Source organism: Archocentrus centrarchus, chromosome 11 (genome assembly GCF_007364275.1).
Source record: "Archocentrus centrarchus isolate MPI-CPG fArcCen1 chromosome 11, fArcCen1, whole genome shotgun sequence".
Classification (NCBI taxonomy): Eukaryota; Metazoa; Chordata; class Actinopteri; order Cichliformes; family Cichlidae; genus Archocentrus; species Archocentrus centrarchus.
In genome coordinates this window covers 2777188-2791640 of record NC_044356.1, presented here as the reverse complement: position 1 = coordinate 2791640, position 14453 = coordinate 2777188, and the positions used below count along the sequence as shown (strand labels likewise).

The following is a 14453-nucleotide window of genomic DNA, read 5'->3' as shown; positions in this document are numbered from 1 at the left end:
AGAGTTTGCCAAGAAACACACGAAGGACTCCCAGACTATGAGAAATAAAATTCTCTGGTCTGATGAGACGAAGATCGAACTTTTTGGCATTAATTCTAAGCGGTATGTGTGGAGAACACCAGGCACTGCTCATCAGCTGCCCAATACAATCCCAACAGTGAAACATGGTGGTGGCAGCATCATGCTATGGGGGTGTTTTCAGCTGCAGGGACAGAACGACTGGTTGCAATTGAAGGAAAGATGAATGCAGCCAAGTACAGAGATATCCTGGAAGAAAACCTCTTCCAGAGTGCTCAGGACCTCAGACTGGGCCAAAGGTTCACCTTCCAACAAGACAATGACCCTAAGCACACAGATACAGTAACAAAGGAGTCTTTTCAGAACAACTCTGAGACCATTCTTGACTGACCCAGCCAGAGCACTGACCTAATCCCAATTGAGCATCTCTGGAGAGACCTGAAAATGGCTGTCCACCAACGTTGACCATCCAACCTGATGGAACTGGAGAGGATCTGCAAGGAAGAATGGCAGAGGATCCCCAAATCCAGGTGTGGAAAACTTGTTGCATCATTCCCAAGAAGATTCATGGCTGTACTAGCTCAAAAGGGTGCTTCTACTCAATACTGAGCAAAGGGTCTGAATACTTATGACCATGTGATATTTCAATTTTTCTTTGTTAATAAATTTGCAAAAATTTCTACATTTCTGTTTCTTTCTGTCAAGATGGGGTGCTGAGTGTACATTGACGAGAAGTCTAGTAATAGTAATAAACTACAGAAAGCCTTAAAGAAATACGGACCAAAGGTTAATGACCCTTGGAACTGGGTTGACCACAAGCATGAAGTGCACATGCAGAAAGCTGTGGAAGGCCCAAATGAAATTTTTGTAGTGGGAGAATGAGGTGCAATGCACTGGGGAGACACAGGAGGGGCCTGGCCAGGAGCCAACCCACAGATCCCAGTCCCTCCATGCACCTGAGTCTCCTATTAGCAGACGACTCCAGGTTATTTTTCATGCAGAGGATCTGGGACTGATTTCACTCAAGAGAACCTGAACTGACTGCTGCAGCTGGAAGATACTGCACACACTGATACATTAAGATATTTTCCTCAGATGAAGAGAAGATCACCAGTAAAACAGTCCACTCATTCATTCCCTCAAATGATGTTCTTGTCTCTGTCTTCATCATCACCACAAACACCAACAACAGAGCTGTGATTTCAACTGAGATGAGATGCAGGACCAGATATTTGGGAAGGAGAGGAAGGAAACAGTGAGGACCTCTGGTTGATGAAATGGATGAAAAACAGAAATCTTGACTCATAAAGTAATAATGCATATTAATAATGAGACTAAAAAAGGTCCACAGCTGACAGATTAATTTTTGTCTGTGTCCAAAATAAGCAGAGCCACAGCTCAAAGAGTTTAAATATGTTCAAAATATTTTGTCTTCATGTTTCTTGTATTTGAGCTCAAATGAGGCCAAAGTGGGAGAACGGTGTATGAGGTAAATATAACAGTTTAAAAAGAGAAGGTAATGTTTAATAGCACTGTGAAAACAGAGGAAGAAACCCCACCAGGAAAAATTATTAATAATGAATAAACTGTTGTGTGACCATTTGTAGTGCATACAGATTTTGATCTCAGGTACACTGAATATTTTTCAAAATGTAAAAACTTTAATTAAAAACAAAATTCATTTTGGAACATGGAAAAATGTCTGATATAATTTTAATTAATATTATATGTTTCTATCAGGTTAAAAACTGCTCAGTGATTAAAAAAATTAACCTGATGCATAAAAATAGTTTTATTTTATTTATTATTTTCATATCTAAGTAGGTCGAAGCGTTTCTCCCAGCAGTGAGGAGGAAACGTGGTGATGAGCTGAGGACGGCTGCAGCTGACTGACTCTGTTTGCATGTGTTTCCTGCCTCTGTGCTCCGAGCCGTTAAGAGGCCGGCGTTGATCAGAGGCCTTTCAGAGCACCATGATGATGATGATGTCACTGACTCTGCTGCTGGCCACCCTGGGGCTCCTCATTCAGGGTGAGACTCTCTGTGAAAGCTTTGCTTCAGGATGCAGTCAGGGTCACCACAATGATGTTCTGGAGAAACACTGAAACAAGCAGCGCTGACCTCCTTCCATCGGTTCTCCGTGTTAAAGAAATGATCCTGTTCTGTTTGGATGCTGATCATCGTTCTCCAAGCTGGACGTGTCTCAGTAACCTTCTCCTCTTTGTCATCTCTTCCAGGTTCATCAGGACAAAACATCCTGACTCAGTCTGCTGCAGCTCGGCCTGTTGCTGCAGGACAGACCGTCTCCATCACATGTAGATCCAGTTCAAGTGTTAATATGGATGGTTACAAATGGCTTCACTGGTACCTTCAGAAACCTGGAGAAGCTCCTAAACTCCTGATCTATAAAGCCACAGGTCGCCAGGGTGGAGTTTCAGATCGTTTTAGTGGAAGAGGATCTGACACTGAGTTGACTCTGACCATCACAGGAGTTCAGGCTGAAGATGCAGGAGTTTATTACTGTCAGACCCATCAGTGGGTGCACGGTAAACTTACAGTCACACAGTGAAAAACACTCATACAAAAACCTCCCTCAGTCAGACTCACACACACACACACACACACACACACACACACACACACACACACACACACACACACACACACACACACACACACACACACAATTGTGGGGAATTTCGATTGACTTCCATTCATTTCTACAGCCTAAACCTTACCTTTACCCTTTTCCTAACCCTAACCATCACATTCCTAACCCTAACCCTAACCTAAACTCAATTCATACCTTAGCCCTAACTCTGACCCCTGACCCAAAAACAGGGTTTCCCCTTGTGGGGACAAGGTTCCAGTCCCCACAAGGAGCAATTGGTCCCCACAACGTAGTATATGTCAGGAAAATTGTCCCCACAAGGTATTATAAACATACGCACACACACACACACACACACACACACACACACACACACACACACACACACACACACACACACACACACACACACACACACAGAGGAAACAGCAGGTATATAAACATGTTTATACTATATATATTATGCTGTAGTCACGCGAGACTTTGTGAATCTCGGCAATATCGTTAATGGCGGCGTGACTCTATCAGCAAACATTTGCGTGATTAGCCTTTTTTTTTCTTCGCCAATTTATAACTAGACAGGCTTAAAACTAAAAAATATAGGTAGTTTCTTAGCCTAACTTAAATTATTTTCAACAATCTGGAGGACGGTGAAGAGGACCTGGATAGTTTGCTGCGGTACATCGAAGGGTGTTTTGAGCGAGTCGTCATGGGGAAAACAGACAAGACGCCGACTCCCTCCACCAGCAAAGCAACGCCGTCCACAAAAAGAAGCCGCCCAGAAGATTCCCCAGAGGCAACTTCGCCACCCACCACCAATATTGTGGACATTCTGGAGTCCATTAATAACAAATTGTCCAGCTTTGACGCCCGCTTGGCCCTGGTTGAAATCCTTCACAAGGAGTTTCAGGCCCTGCGGGAGTCAGTCGAGTTCAGCCAGCATCAGGTGGAAACACTGGCTGCTGAAAACGCTGTCCTCAGAGAGTCGGTGAATTCCCTCACCGAGGAAACGACCCGGCTCTCAGAAGAAAATAAGAAAATTAAAGAATCGATTATCGAGCTTCAGGCCCGCACCATGAGAGAAAATCTTGTGTTTTCAGGTATCCCGGAGAAGGCAGAGGAGGACCCGGAGGCTACAGTGAAGGAATTTATCCAAACTCACCTGAAGCTCCCGGAGGACGCCGTGAAGACCATCGCCTTCCATAGAGTCCACCGCCTGGGAGGGAAGCGACCCGGAGCACGCAGACCCAGACCGATCGTGGCCAAATTCGAACACTTCAAAGAAAAAGAGCTGGTGAAGAGCCGCGGCCGGGAGCTGAGAGGGACGGACTTCAGCGTCAACGACCAGTTTCCAAAGGAGATTCTGGAGCGACGCAAGGCTCTATTCCCCATCCGGAAGAAGTTCATGCAGGGAGGCTCCCGGGCTGTCATCGCCGTGGACAAACTGTATGTAAACGGACAGCTTTACCGAGACAAAAACACCACGCCATGGCTCTGCTGATCGATCAGGTGATCTGTGTCCATATTAACGTTCTTTTCTGAGTTTTTTTTTTCAACCATCTAAACAGTACCATTAAATAGTCTAAATCTGTCTAAGTAGTACCATTAACGCCGACGAGTCAGCATAGTGCCGTGATCGTTTGTTTGTTTGTTTGTTCTGTTTTGTTTTCCCCTCATCTAATTTCATTCTTATGTCACTTAGGTCACTTTTTACACGTCTTTTTTCTTTCTGCACTCAGCAATATGTTTACGTCACTTACAATGCTACAGTTTACTACACTAACATACAGCGCAGATGCACACACACCAACATACAGCGCACATACACAGCACACATCAATATAAAGGGCACACGCCAACATACAGAACATATGTACACACACACACACATCCTTAGTGAGCACACAACAGTCCATCAGTTAGTTTAAATATGAGCACACTCAGATTTGTCTCATGGAATGTGCACGGGGCTGGTTCGAGGGAAAAGAGACTAAAAATTTTTAATCGGTTAAAAGACTTAAAAGCAGATGTTGTTTTTCTACAGGAGACACATGTGTCCAAAACATCTGTGCTCACTCTTTCCTCTCCACAGTTCCCTCACACGTACTCAGCCTGCTATAACTCCAAACAAAGAGGTGTAGCTATATTGATTAACAAGAAGATAAACTTTAACATTAGCAACAGTACAATAGACCCTGAAGGTAGATTTATAATACTTAATTTATCTATACAGAATACAGATTTATGTATTGTTAGTATATATGGACCAAATGTTGATGACCCCTCCTTCTTTCATGCTTTGTTCACTTCACTCTCAGATCACTCTGACACCACACTTGTAATAGGAGGAGACTTCAACCTGGTACTTTATGCAGATATTGACAGGCTCAGTACAGCAGTGAGTCAGAGGAACTGGCAGTCTGCAGACATTCTTAAACAGTACATGAAGGATTTTGGTCTTTGCGATGCTTGGCGTTCACATCACCCTACTTTGAGAGATTATAGTTTTTTCTCACCAGTACACAAATCTCATTCCCGCTTAGATTACATTTTAGTTAGCAGCTCCATAATGATGGATATCACAGACACTCAGATTCACCCTATCACTATTAGCGATCATGCACCGGTGTCTATGTCTCTGACACAGAAAAGAGTCACACCACCAATCAGGAACTGGAGATTTAATACATCATTATTTCAAAAAGGAATGGTCAGCATACTTAGAATATAATGATATTCCAGGAATATCACCATGTGTTCTTTGGGAAGCAGGAAAGGCAGTAATGCGGGGCAAAATAATATCTTACTGCTCGCATAGGAAAAATAAAGAAAAAGCACTTGTGTTAGAATTAGAACAAAAAATTAAATCTTTAGAAACTGCCTATGCCGCTTCACCACAAGAACATACAATTATCAGCCTGAGGAAACTGAAACTGGAGCTAAATGAAATAATTGATAAAAGGACACAATTTATGTTGCAGAGGCTGCATTTGGAAAACTTTGAGCATGGAAATAAATCTGGAAAATTCCTGGCCAAGCAATTAAAACTGAATAAAGAAAAAACAGCTATTTTTTCTATTAAAGACTCAACTGGTATTATTACTCATGACCCACAACAAATAAATAACTCTTTCAAAGACTTCTATGAAGCCTTATATTCACCACAGATTAACCCATCTGATACTGAAATTGAAGAATTTCTTAATAATATAAGTCTACCAAAACTAAATGACAGCCAGGCTGCAGCTCTGGATTTGCCTCTTTCATTGTCTGAACTTAGTGAAGCCCTACAGCATCTCCCAAATAATAAAGCCCCAGGCCCAGATGGTTTTCCAGCCGAGCTTTATAAAGAATTTTGGTCTGAGCTAGCTCCCATTTTTTTCAGAATGGTAACTCAGATTCAGAATGACCACATCTTATCTCCAACCTTAAACTCTGCTAACATTAGCCTGCTTCTTAAACCAGGCAAAGACCCCACACTCCCATCCAGCTACAGGCCAATCTCTCTCATTAATGTAGATCTTAAAATAATTTGCAAAGCCCTTGCCAAAAGATTAGAAAGTATTACTCCATTTATTATACATCCAGATCAAACAGGCTTTATCAAGGGTCGGCACTCAGCCAATAATACACGTCGACTGATAAATATAATAGACTATTGTTCTATTAACAAATTAGAGACGACAATCGTGTCTTTAGATGCAGAGAAGGCATTTGATCGGGTAAATTGGAAATTCTTACTAGCAGTTCTGCAAAAATTTGGATTCGGTTCATCCTTTATAAACTGGATCAGAACACTACACAGCTCTCCGAATGCACGTGTTAGGACAAATGATCTCATTTCACAAAGTTTCAGTCTGCAGAGGGGCACTAGGCAGGGCTGCCCACTCTCTCCCTCTCTTTTTGTAATTTTCATTGAGCCGCTAGCAGCAGCAATCCGTCAAAATGTAAATATTAAAGGGATTCAAACTGAAAATATGGACCATAAACTTAGCCTTTATGCTGATGATGTATTACTTTTCCTTGGGAATTCACAAGGCTCTCTTTTGAAGACTATCACACTGATAGATAAGTTCTCATCTATATCTGATTACTCTATCAATTGGAGTAAATCAACAGTTTTGCCTCTGAATTGTAATTTCCAGAGAACCTCTAGGACCCCACTAAAGTCAGGAAATATTAGATATTTAGGCATAAATTTTTCCGCCAGGCTCTCAGACTTGGTACGATTAAATCATATCCCCTTATTAAAAACAATAGAGGATGATCTCACACGTTGGAACAGTTTACCTATATCACTCATGGGGAGAGTTGCTGCCATTAAAATTATGGTTTTACCAAAAATTAATTATCTATTTTCATTGATCCCTAATAAACCTACTCTTCCTTGGTTTAAGTCACTAGATTCAAACATCTCAAAATTTTTATGGAAAAACAAACCGTCAAGAATAAGCTTAAAAACTTTACAAAAGCCAAAACAAAGTGGAGGTCTGGAATTACCAAACTTTTATTACTATTTCTTAAGCAGTAGATGGCAGTATATTTCAAAGTGGATCAAATCCAATTCATTAGACAACCCATGGCTGGATCTAGAACAGGCGTTTTGTGGAAAAATAAAAATCTCAGATTTACCTTTCATTAGTTCCAGTATTAAACATCATAACTGCTATAAAGTCCTTAGTATAAATACCTCTCTGACAGCCTGGTGGGAATTTTTAAAAATAACTAAGTCTTCACTCATCCCCTGTAAACTAACACCGATTTGGAACAATCCAGATATTTGTCAGAAAAAGAAAATGCTGAATTTTCCGTTATGGCGTGATAAGGGTATAAATAACTTAGAACATATTATCCAAGATGGAAATTTTATCACGTTCCAAGAACTTATATCAAAATATAGAATTGGCAACGGTAGATTTCTGGAATATCAACAAGTTAAGTCCTTCCTACAGGGAAGATTTAACCTTAATCAATTGAATCTAGAAATGCCTACTTGGGTAACAGAATTTCTTAACCTCTGTACCCCAAAATTGTTATCAAAATTATATAAATTATTAATAAAAACTGATGATTCAGTTTCCCTCCCAATTACAAAATGGGAGCGTGATCTTTCTGTCAACCTGGATCAAAATTTATGGACAGAAATATGTTTAAATATCTTCAAAATGACTAAAAGACCCCAAATACAACTTGTACAATATAAGATTCTCCATAGAACATAATACACTGGACAAAGGATGTTCCAAATGGGCCTTACACACTCAAACATATGCACCCACTGTACAAGCAATTCAGAGGATAATCATCTACACGCTCTGTGGTCTTGTGTACCAGTTCAGAGATTTTGGCAGAGGATTTGTGAAGATCTATCCACATGGTTTAGCTGTCGTATCCCAACTTCCCCCAGACTATGCATCTTAGGTGATGTCAGTGAATTAATTATGGAGTTAAATATATCACACATAGTTCTTACTGCCTTGTGCATCGCTAAGAAGATGATCCTCATGAACTGGAAGACAAAAAATAAACTATGTATTACTCAGTACAGAAATTTATTAGTAGATCATGTTAGTTTAGAGAGAATGTCTGCTTCTTCTAAAAACAAATTGGAGGAATTTGACTCTCTTTGGTTCCCACTGCTCAGCTCCATTACTTAGTGGGGGTGGTGGGCTGCGGGCTCTGCTCCTGATGTGCTTTGTGGGGGGGTGGGGGGGGACACCGGGGGCCTGGGTAGCTGGTAGCCTCCTGAGGCTGGGGTCCTGGGGCGACCTTCTGGTGATGTCTGTGTGCCTGTCCTGGTTGATGGTGGTGGGGGCTTGGATGGTGCTGCCTTCGGTCCTGGGGTGTGGGCGGGGTGCTTGGGGGGGTGGTGCCGGCCCTCGGTCGGTTGGCTGGTCTTCCCTGTGTGGCTTGGGGGCTGGGGTCTGGGGCCCCGGCGCTGGGGCCGCGCCGGCGCCGGGGGGGCCCCCCCGGGCGGGGGGGGGGCCTCTGCTGTCCCGGCCGCGCCGCCGGGTGGGGTGGGTTGGCCTGACGTCGGGATGTCCGGTCTACGCTTTTGGGGCCCTGGGGTGCCTGCATTGCAGGGGGGTGGGGTGGGGGATGGGGCCGCGGTGGGGTGGTTGGGGGGGACTGGGCACTGCATTTCCATGCCCAGGCCAGTATGTCCTGTCGCCTGTTTGTGTCTATTGTTGAGTGAATGGGCATCTAGGAGGAGCGGGCCGCCCTCTGCGGTGGGGGCGAGGGCGCCAACCTCGGGTGCTGCAGTGCTCCGGGATGCTGTCACCGCGGCCCCGGGCTCACCTCCCCCTGCCCTGTGCTGGGGTGTGGGAGGTCGGGGTGCCTATTGAGCCAGCGGACAGCTGGCTCTCTTCTTCCAGGATTCTTCCTGGTCATATGCCCCCCCCCCCTCCCCCTCCCCATACACAAACACACACACACACACACACAGAATACACATCACTCACAGATGTAGGATGGAGAGGCCACGTGGAGAGCTGCACCACCACTTGCCTCTCCGTTTTAATTGCACTTTAGTCATTATAACTCACAACACATACACACTTACAACCTGATACACATAGGACCTTTGGGGCAGGCATGTTACTCAGAGGTTGATGAGATGGGCCGCTGAGGTGGCCCCACTCGGATCCTCGTCACTGTCTGTCTCCAAATTTTATTTGCACTTTAGACATGGAGGGTTTTGGGGGGGGCAGTGTGGGCAAGCACTGACGACTAACAGTTGGCGCTTGTGGCATAACTGTCCCCTCAATTTTAACTGCACCCTATACACCTCATTCACTCACAAACATTAACACATAGACCTACAAGTTGGGGAGGAGGAGGGGTGGATGGGTCATCTTACACCCCGATTTCTTGCGTCTCGCCCGGGGTAGGGGTCGGGTGGTTCCTTGGGGACCGGGCTGGTGGCGTCCTGGGGTCGCTGTTGGCCCTGGGGTGGTTTCCACTTGCCCCGCCTTCAGAGGGTGGGTAGCTATGGATGAATGTGTGTCTTTGTGTATTTGTCACCGTCTCCGTGAGTATGGGTGGGTGAGTGAATGTGTATGTATGGCATATCTGTGTGTGGGTAAGTATGTATGGGCATGTATGAGTATCTGTGTATAAATGTGTACACGGGTGTCTGGGTGTGTTGGTAGGTATGGCGGGACCTGGGTCGGGGCCTTGTGCCTTGCCTCCTGGCCGCTCCTTGCTGGTTGCCTCCTCCCCCCTACCCCCCTGGGATGGGGGTGCCTCGGGGTTCCTGGGTGGGGCTGGGTGTTCTGGCGTGGGTGCTGGCCTGCCCCCCTTGGGGGTGCGGTGCGGGGCTGCGTTGGCTTCTTCGGCGTGGGGGGGGGCTCTGTGGAGGGTCGGGCGGTCCTTGGGTGCCGTGGGCCCGGGAGCCCTGCCGCCGGCCAGTGCAGGGGGCTGGCCGCTGGGGGGGGGCTGGCTTCTCATCACCTTGGGTTCCCTGGAGCCCTCGCTCCTCGACTGGGGGGGCTCCGTCTGAGCCCACCCTCTCCCGTCTGCTGGGGTAGGTGTGCGGTTGTCTTTGGACTGAGTGGCCGGGGGTCTTCCTGGCTCTTGGTGGGCTGCTGGTGGCCTGGGGTTCCGGGGGCTTTCCATACCTGCCTCTGGCTTCTAATGGGTGGAGCTGCAGCGTTTTGCCCCCATTAGTAAGTACGTTCCATGACACAGACACAAACATGACACAGACACAAACGCCCACTCAATCACAACTCAACAAAATTGTTGGTGTGCGTAACATGCTTTGTTAGTTTTGTTTTTCACACACAAATTTAGTTTTGCAAGTATTGATAGTATTTTTTTATATGTTAAAGTGATGAAGTATCTGATTAATAGACTTGTGCTCTTTCCCCCTTTTTTTTGCTCCCTTTCTCTCTCCCTTTTTCTTCTCTTTATTTTCCTCTTCTTCAGCCTGTCAGCTCTGGCTGTTACATAGTATGTGGAAAAATAACTCAGATAAATAAAATAAAGGGTTAAAACATCAACAAGAAGAGCCTATTGAGAACCTATAGAGCTCATCTTGAAATAGCAAATATGTTTGGCACAACAACGCATTCAGATCACAGTTCTGCTTGCAAGATCTACCAGACATGACAGGCTAAAAAAAAAAAAAAAAAAAAAAAAAAAAAAAAACATGTTTATGTGAGACTGCAGAAGTGGAACCAGGCAGGCAAAGAAACATAGAGAACAGGTGAAGGATGGCTGCTCCATGACTCACCATCTAACAGTCACAGAAATGACCTCCTGTGTTTACCTGACTGGCTGAAGTGACCTGGAAGCATCAGCATAGCAGCCCAAACAGCAGGCAAGTAAAATAAAGATGCTTCAAAGCTGCTTCATTACCTTCTTGAGCCGCGGATACGCTGGGCCTCCATCAAAGGAAAGGAGCCAATGACGTCCCATAATTCATAATTCACACTGAGAAATCAGAAGATTCACAAAAATAATGATGAACCAAACTGAGCAAACTCACTGATGTCTTCACCAGATTATTCAAGCTGTCCCTGACCCGAGCCCACATCCCCGCCTGCCTCACATCAGCCACGAGCAGCAGTCTGAACAACTTCAGGCCCATCGTGCCCACATCAGTGATGAAATGCTTTGAGAGGTTAGTCTCAAGCCACATCAAAGACTGCCTCCCCACAGCATTTGACCCCCATCAGTTTGGCTTCAGGGCAAACCGCTCCACCGAGGACACCATCACCCTCACCCTCCAATCGACGCTGAGCCACCTGGAACAACCTGGGACCTGTGTCAGACTGCTGTTCATAGACTTTAGTTCAGCCTTCAAAACAATCATCCTGGATGTTCTCATTAAAAAAACTGCTGGTCCACGACCATTCTCAATGATCCCTCCCACCCAGAGCATCACCTGTTTGAACAGGTGCCTTCTGGCAAACAATTCAGGTCAATGAAAGCCCCCACATCCAGGCTAAGAAACAGTTTCTTTCCTTTGGCCATCAGGACATTAAATAACTGAAGATGATGTGGTCATTCACCCTGCTACATCATGTGCAATAATTCAGATTATACTCTGCAATACCAAACAAACTGCTGCTAATGCTGCTTTCACTCATACACATCCATATTCATACTCCCAATAAGCATATTTATTATTTTAATATTTTCCCAGCTGTGTAAATAATAATTCCACAGTTGTGTAAATATAATTTAAACATATGTGTACAAAGTGTTTAATATGTCGTCCATCCATCCATCCATCCATTTTCTTCCGCTTATCCGGGGCCGGGTCGCGGGGGCAGAAGCCTAAGCAGAGAAGCCCAGGCTTCCCTCTCCCCAGCCACCTCCTCCAGCTCATCCGGGGGGACCCCAAGGCGTTCCCAGGCCAGCCGAGATACATAATCTCTCCAGCGTGTCCTGGGTCTTAATATGTCGTATTATACTTTATTTATTCTGCTTTAGGTATTCTGTACTATATGCTGCACAAGAAGAGAAGAACCTGTAATTTCATTATATTTGACATATACTGACAATAAAGCGATTCTGATCCTGATTCTGATTCTGAGAAGTGTTGCAGATCATGGTGTGAGCTCCTGCTTGGGTCTCCATCTTCTTCTGTAACTTGCTAATATGCTGATATGTTTCAGACTTTTAAGAGTTTGATAAACCTCCAGACTGGATTAAAATCTGCTTCCTATGCAGGAAGTGTTAGTGAGGTGAAGGGAAGATGTGAAGGACCCTTTTCAAGGACTTAGGAAAATAGACCTGCAGAGCTCAGAGGATCTGAGTATGCGAGACTCCTCAGTAATGTGGGAGTGGATGTTGTTGATGTTTGTACCATGTGGATTCACGCACGCTGTATACATGTGAATAATTGAGTGTGTTGGTGAGTTTGGATGTTTAGGAAAATAAGGATATACCTTACGTTCTACCAAAACTCTCCAGAGTTGTGCAGCTCCTCTCTGGAGGAGAGCAGGTGTGATTGATGACTAATGTGCTGCATAATTACTCAGAACACATTTGCATCGATATCCTGTTTTACATGTGTTACTTGCAGTATTGATGTTAGTTGAAGACGTGCAGCAACAGGAAGGTTCCTGAGTGAAGGGACCTGCAGTTTCTGTGTGGCAGCCATAATCAGTGCTGCTAAAATCCTCCAAATACAAACTCATGAAGTTGTGCTGAAAATGATTTTGGAGCGTAGGATTGGAGCTGGAAATAAAAGAAGAACAGACGCTGATGTAGTCGTGCTGTCAGTGAAGAACAAGTGTAGCTGTGGTCAAAGTTTCTCAGTGTGGATGTTAGAAAGACCACAGGAAGCAGAATTTCTTTGAATGAATCTTTATTGTGTCAAACAGTGAAATGATGAACATTCCAAAACAAAGATGAGATGATGACAGAGACACCTGCAGAGAGAGAGCAGTGGCAGAGGGAAACCAGTAGCAGAGTCAGCTCAGGACTGGGAACACTGGTCTCTCCTCAGTGTGTGTGAGAGCGGAGCCTGGGAGCCCTGGGTGGCCTCACAGGTCACAGAGCCCACCTTCTCCCACTGGTCTGCAGGGAGCCTCAGGGTGCTGCTCCAGCTGTAGAGGCCGTCCTTCTGCAGCACCCCGGGGCTCCTGCTCTCCTCCCAGCTGCTGCTGCTGCTGCTGCTGCCGTCCACCTTCCAGGACAGACTCCAGTCTGAGGGGAAGCCCTTGTTGGCCAGGCACATGAGCGTGGCCTTCCCCTGCTGCAGCTCCTCTCTGGAGGGGGGCAGCACCGTCAGGGTGGGGACGACTCGACCCACTGCAGGAGGAAACAGAGAGACAAGAAAGTTCATGCAAAGAGAAGAGAAACTCCACCCTGTTGGTTGCAGCTGGTTCTGCTGGTCTTCCTCAGACTGAATCAAACTGGTCTTCAGTGTTTCACTTCCCCCTCTGAGCTCACCAACCATGAAAACAGACAGGTTTCACAACCACAGAGAAAAGCTTCACTTTAGTTTCACCTAAACGACTCAAAATGAAGCACCAAAGCCGAGTGTGAGGCTTTAATTAGATCTGCTGCATTTTTCCTTCACGTTCCATCAGAGATGTTCTCCTCATTTACACAGGCATCACTACTGAGCTGACAGCAGACACACTTCACGACTCACAAACTTTTTAAAGCCTCAAAGACTTTTTAGGCCTCAGAAATTAATCAAACTGTTTACAGTGTGTGTTTCAATTAGCTGCAGTTATTTGATGATGTTCATGTTAGAATGAAGATGTTACATGTGGTTCAATTCTTCAGTCTGGGAGGAACACTGAGGACAATGTGTGTTTCTAACAAAAATCATTACAGACTCGGTCTTTGCTTATTATTGCAAAGAAAAGTATAATTTTATCACTTTTCTATATTTGAGTCAGATGTTTTAAACTAAACTTTGCTCCATAAATAACTCCATAAATAACTCAATAAATAACTTCATAACTAACTCCATAAATAACTCAATAACTAACTCCATAAATAACTCAATAACTAACTCCATAAATAACAGTATTTTCTAATAAATATTAAGACTGTGAAAATGAGAATTTCCTTCATCAGATTTAATATTTCTTGCATCACAGTGAAGTCTGCAAAGGTCACTGCAGTAATATTACATTAATAATCAGCCAAAGTCATCAAATGAAGCCTGAATTTTTTCACTTTTCAGCTGAAGAAAACTTGAATTTGAGTTCATATAGAAGTCAAAGGTACTTACAGTCAACATCCAGCCTGGTTCCTCCACCGAACGTGTACCACAGTGATACAAACTGACTGAGGCGTCGTACAAAAACCTCTCACTGTGCAGAGACACGGCTCTCTGACTCTGAACACAA

The 14453-nt window shown here is 44.7% G+C and overlaps 2 gene segments (V, D, J or C); one reads left to right on the top strand and one right to left on the bottom strand.

Moving 5' to 3' along the window:
• The window catches only part of LOC115787898 (Ig kappa chain V-III region MOPC 321-like), a 63284-nt gene that overhangs the window by 29067 nt on the left and 19764 nt on the right, over positions 1-14453 (bottom strand).
• Positions 1856-12149, top strand: LOC115787900 (immunoglobulin kappa variable 2D-28-like). The segment is given in 3 exon segments: positions 1856-2048; positions 2255-2563; positions 12073-12149. Coding segments are annotated over 3 exon segments (435 nt in total).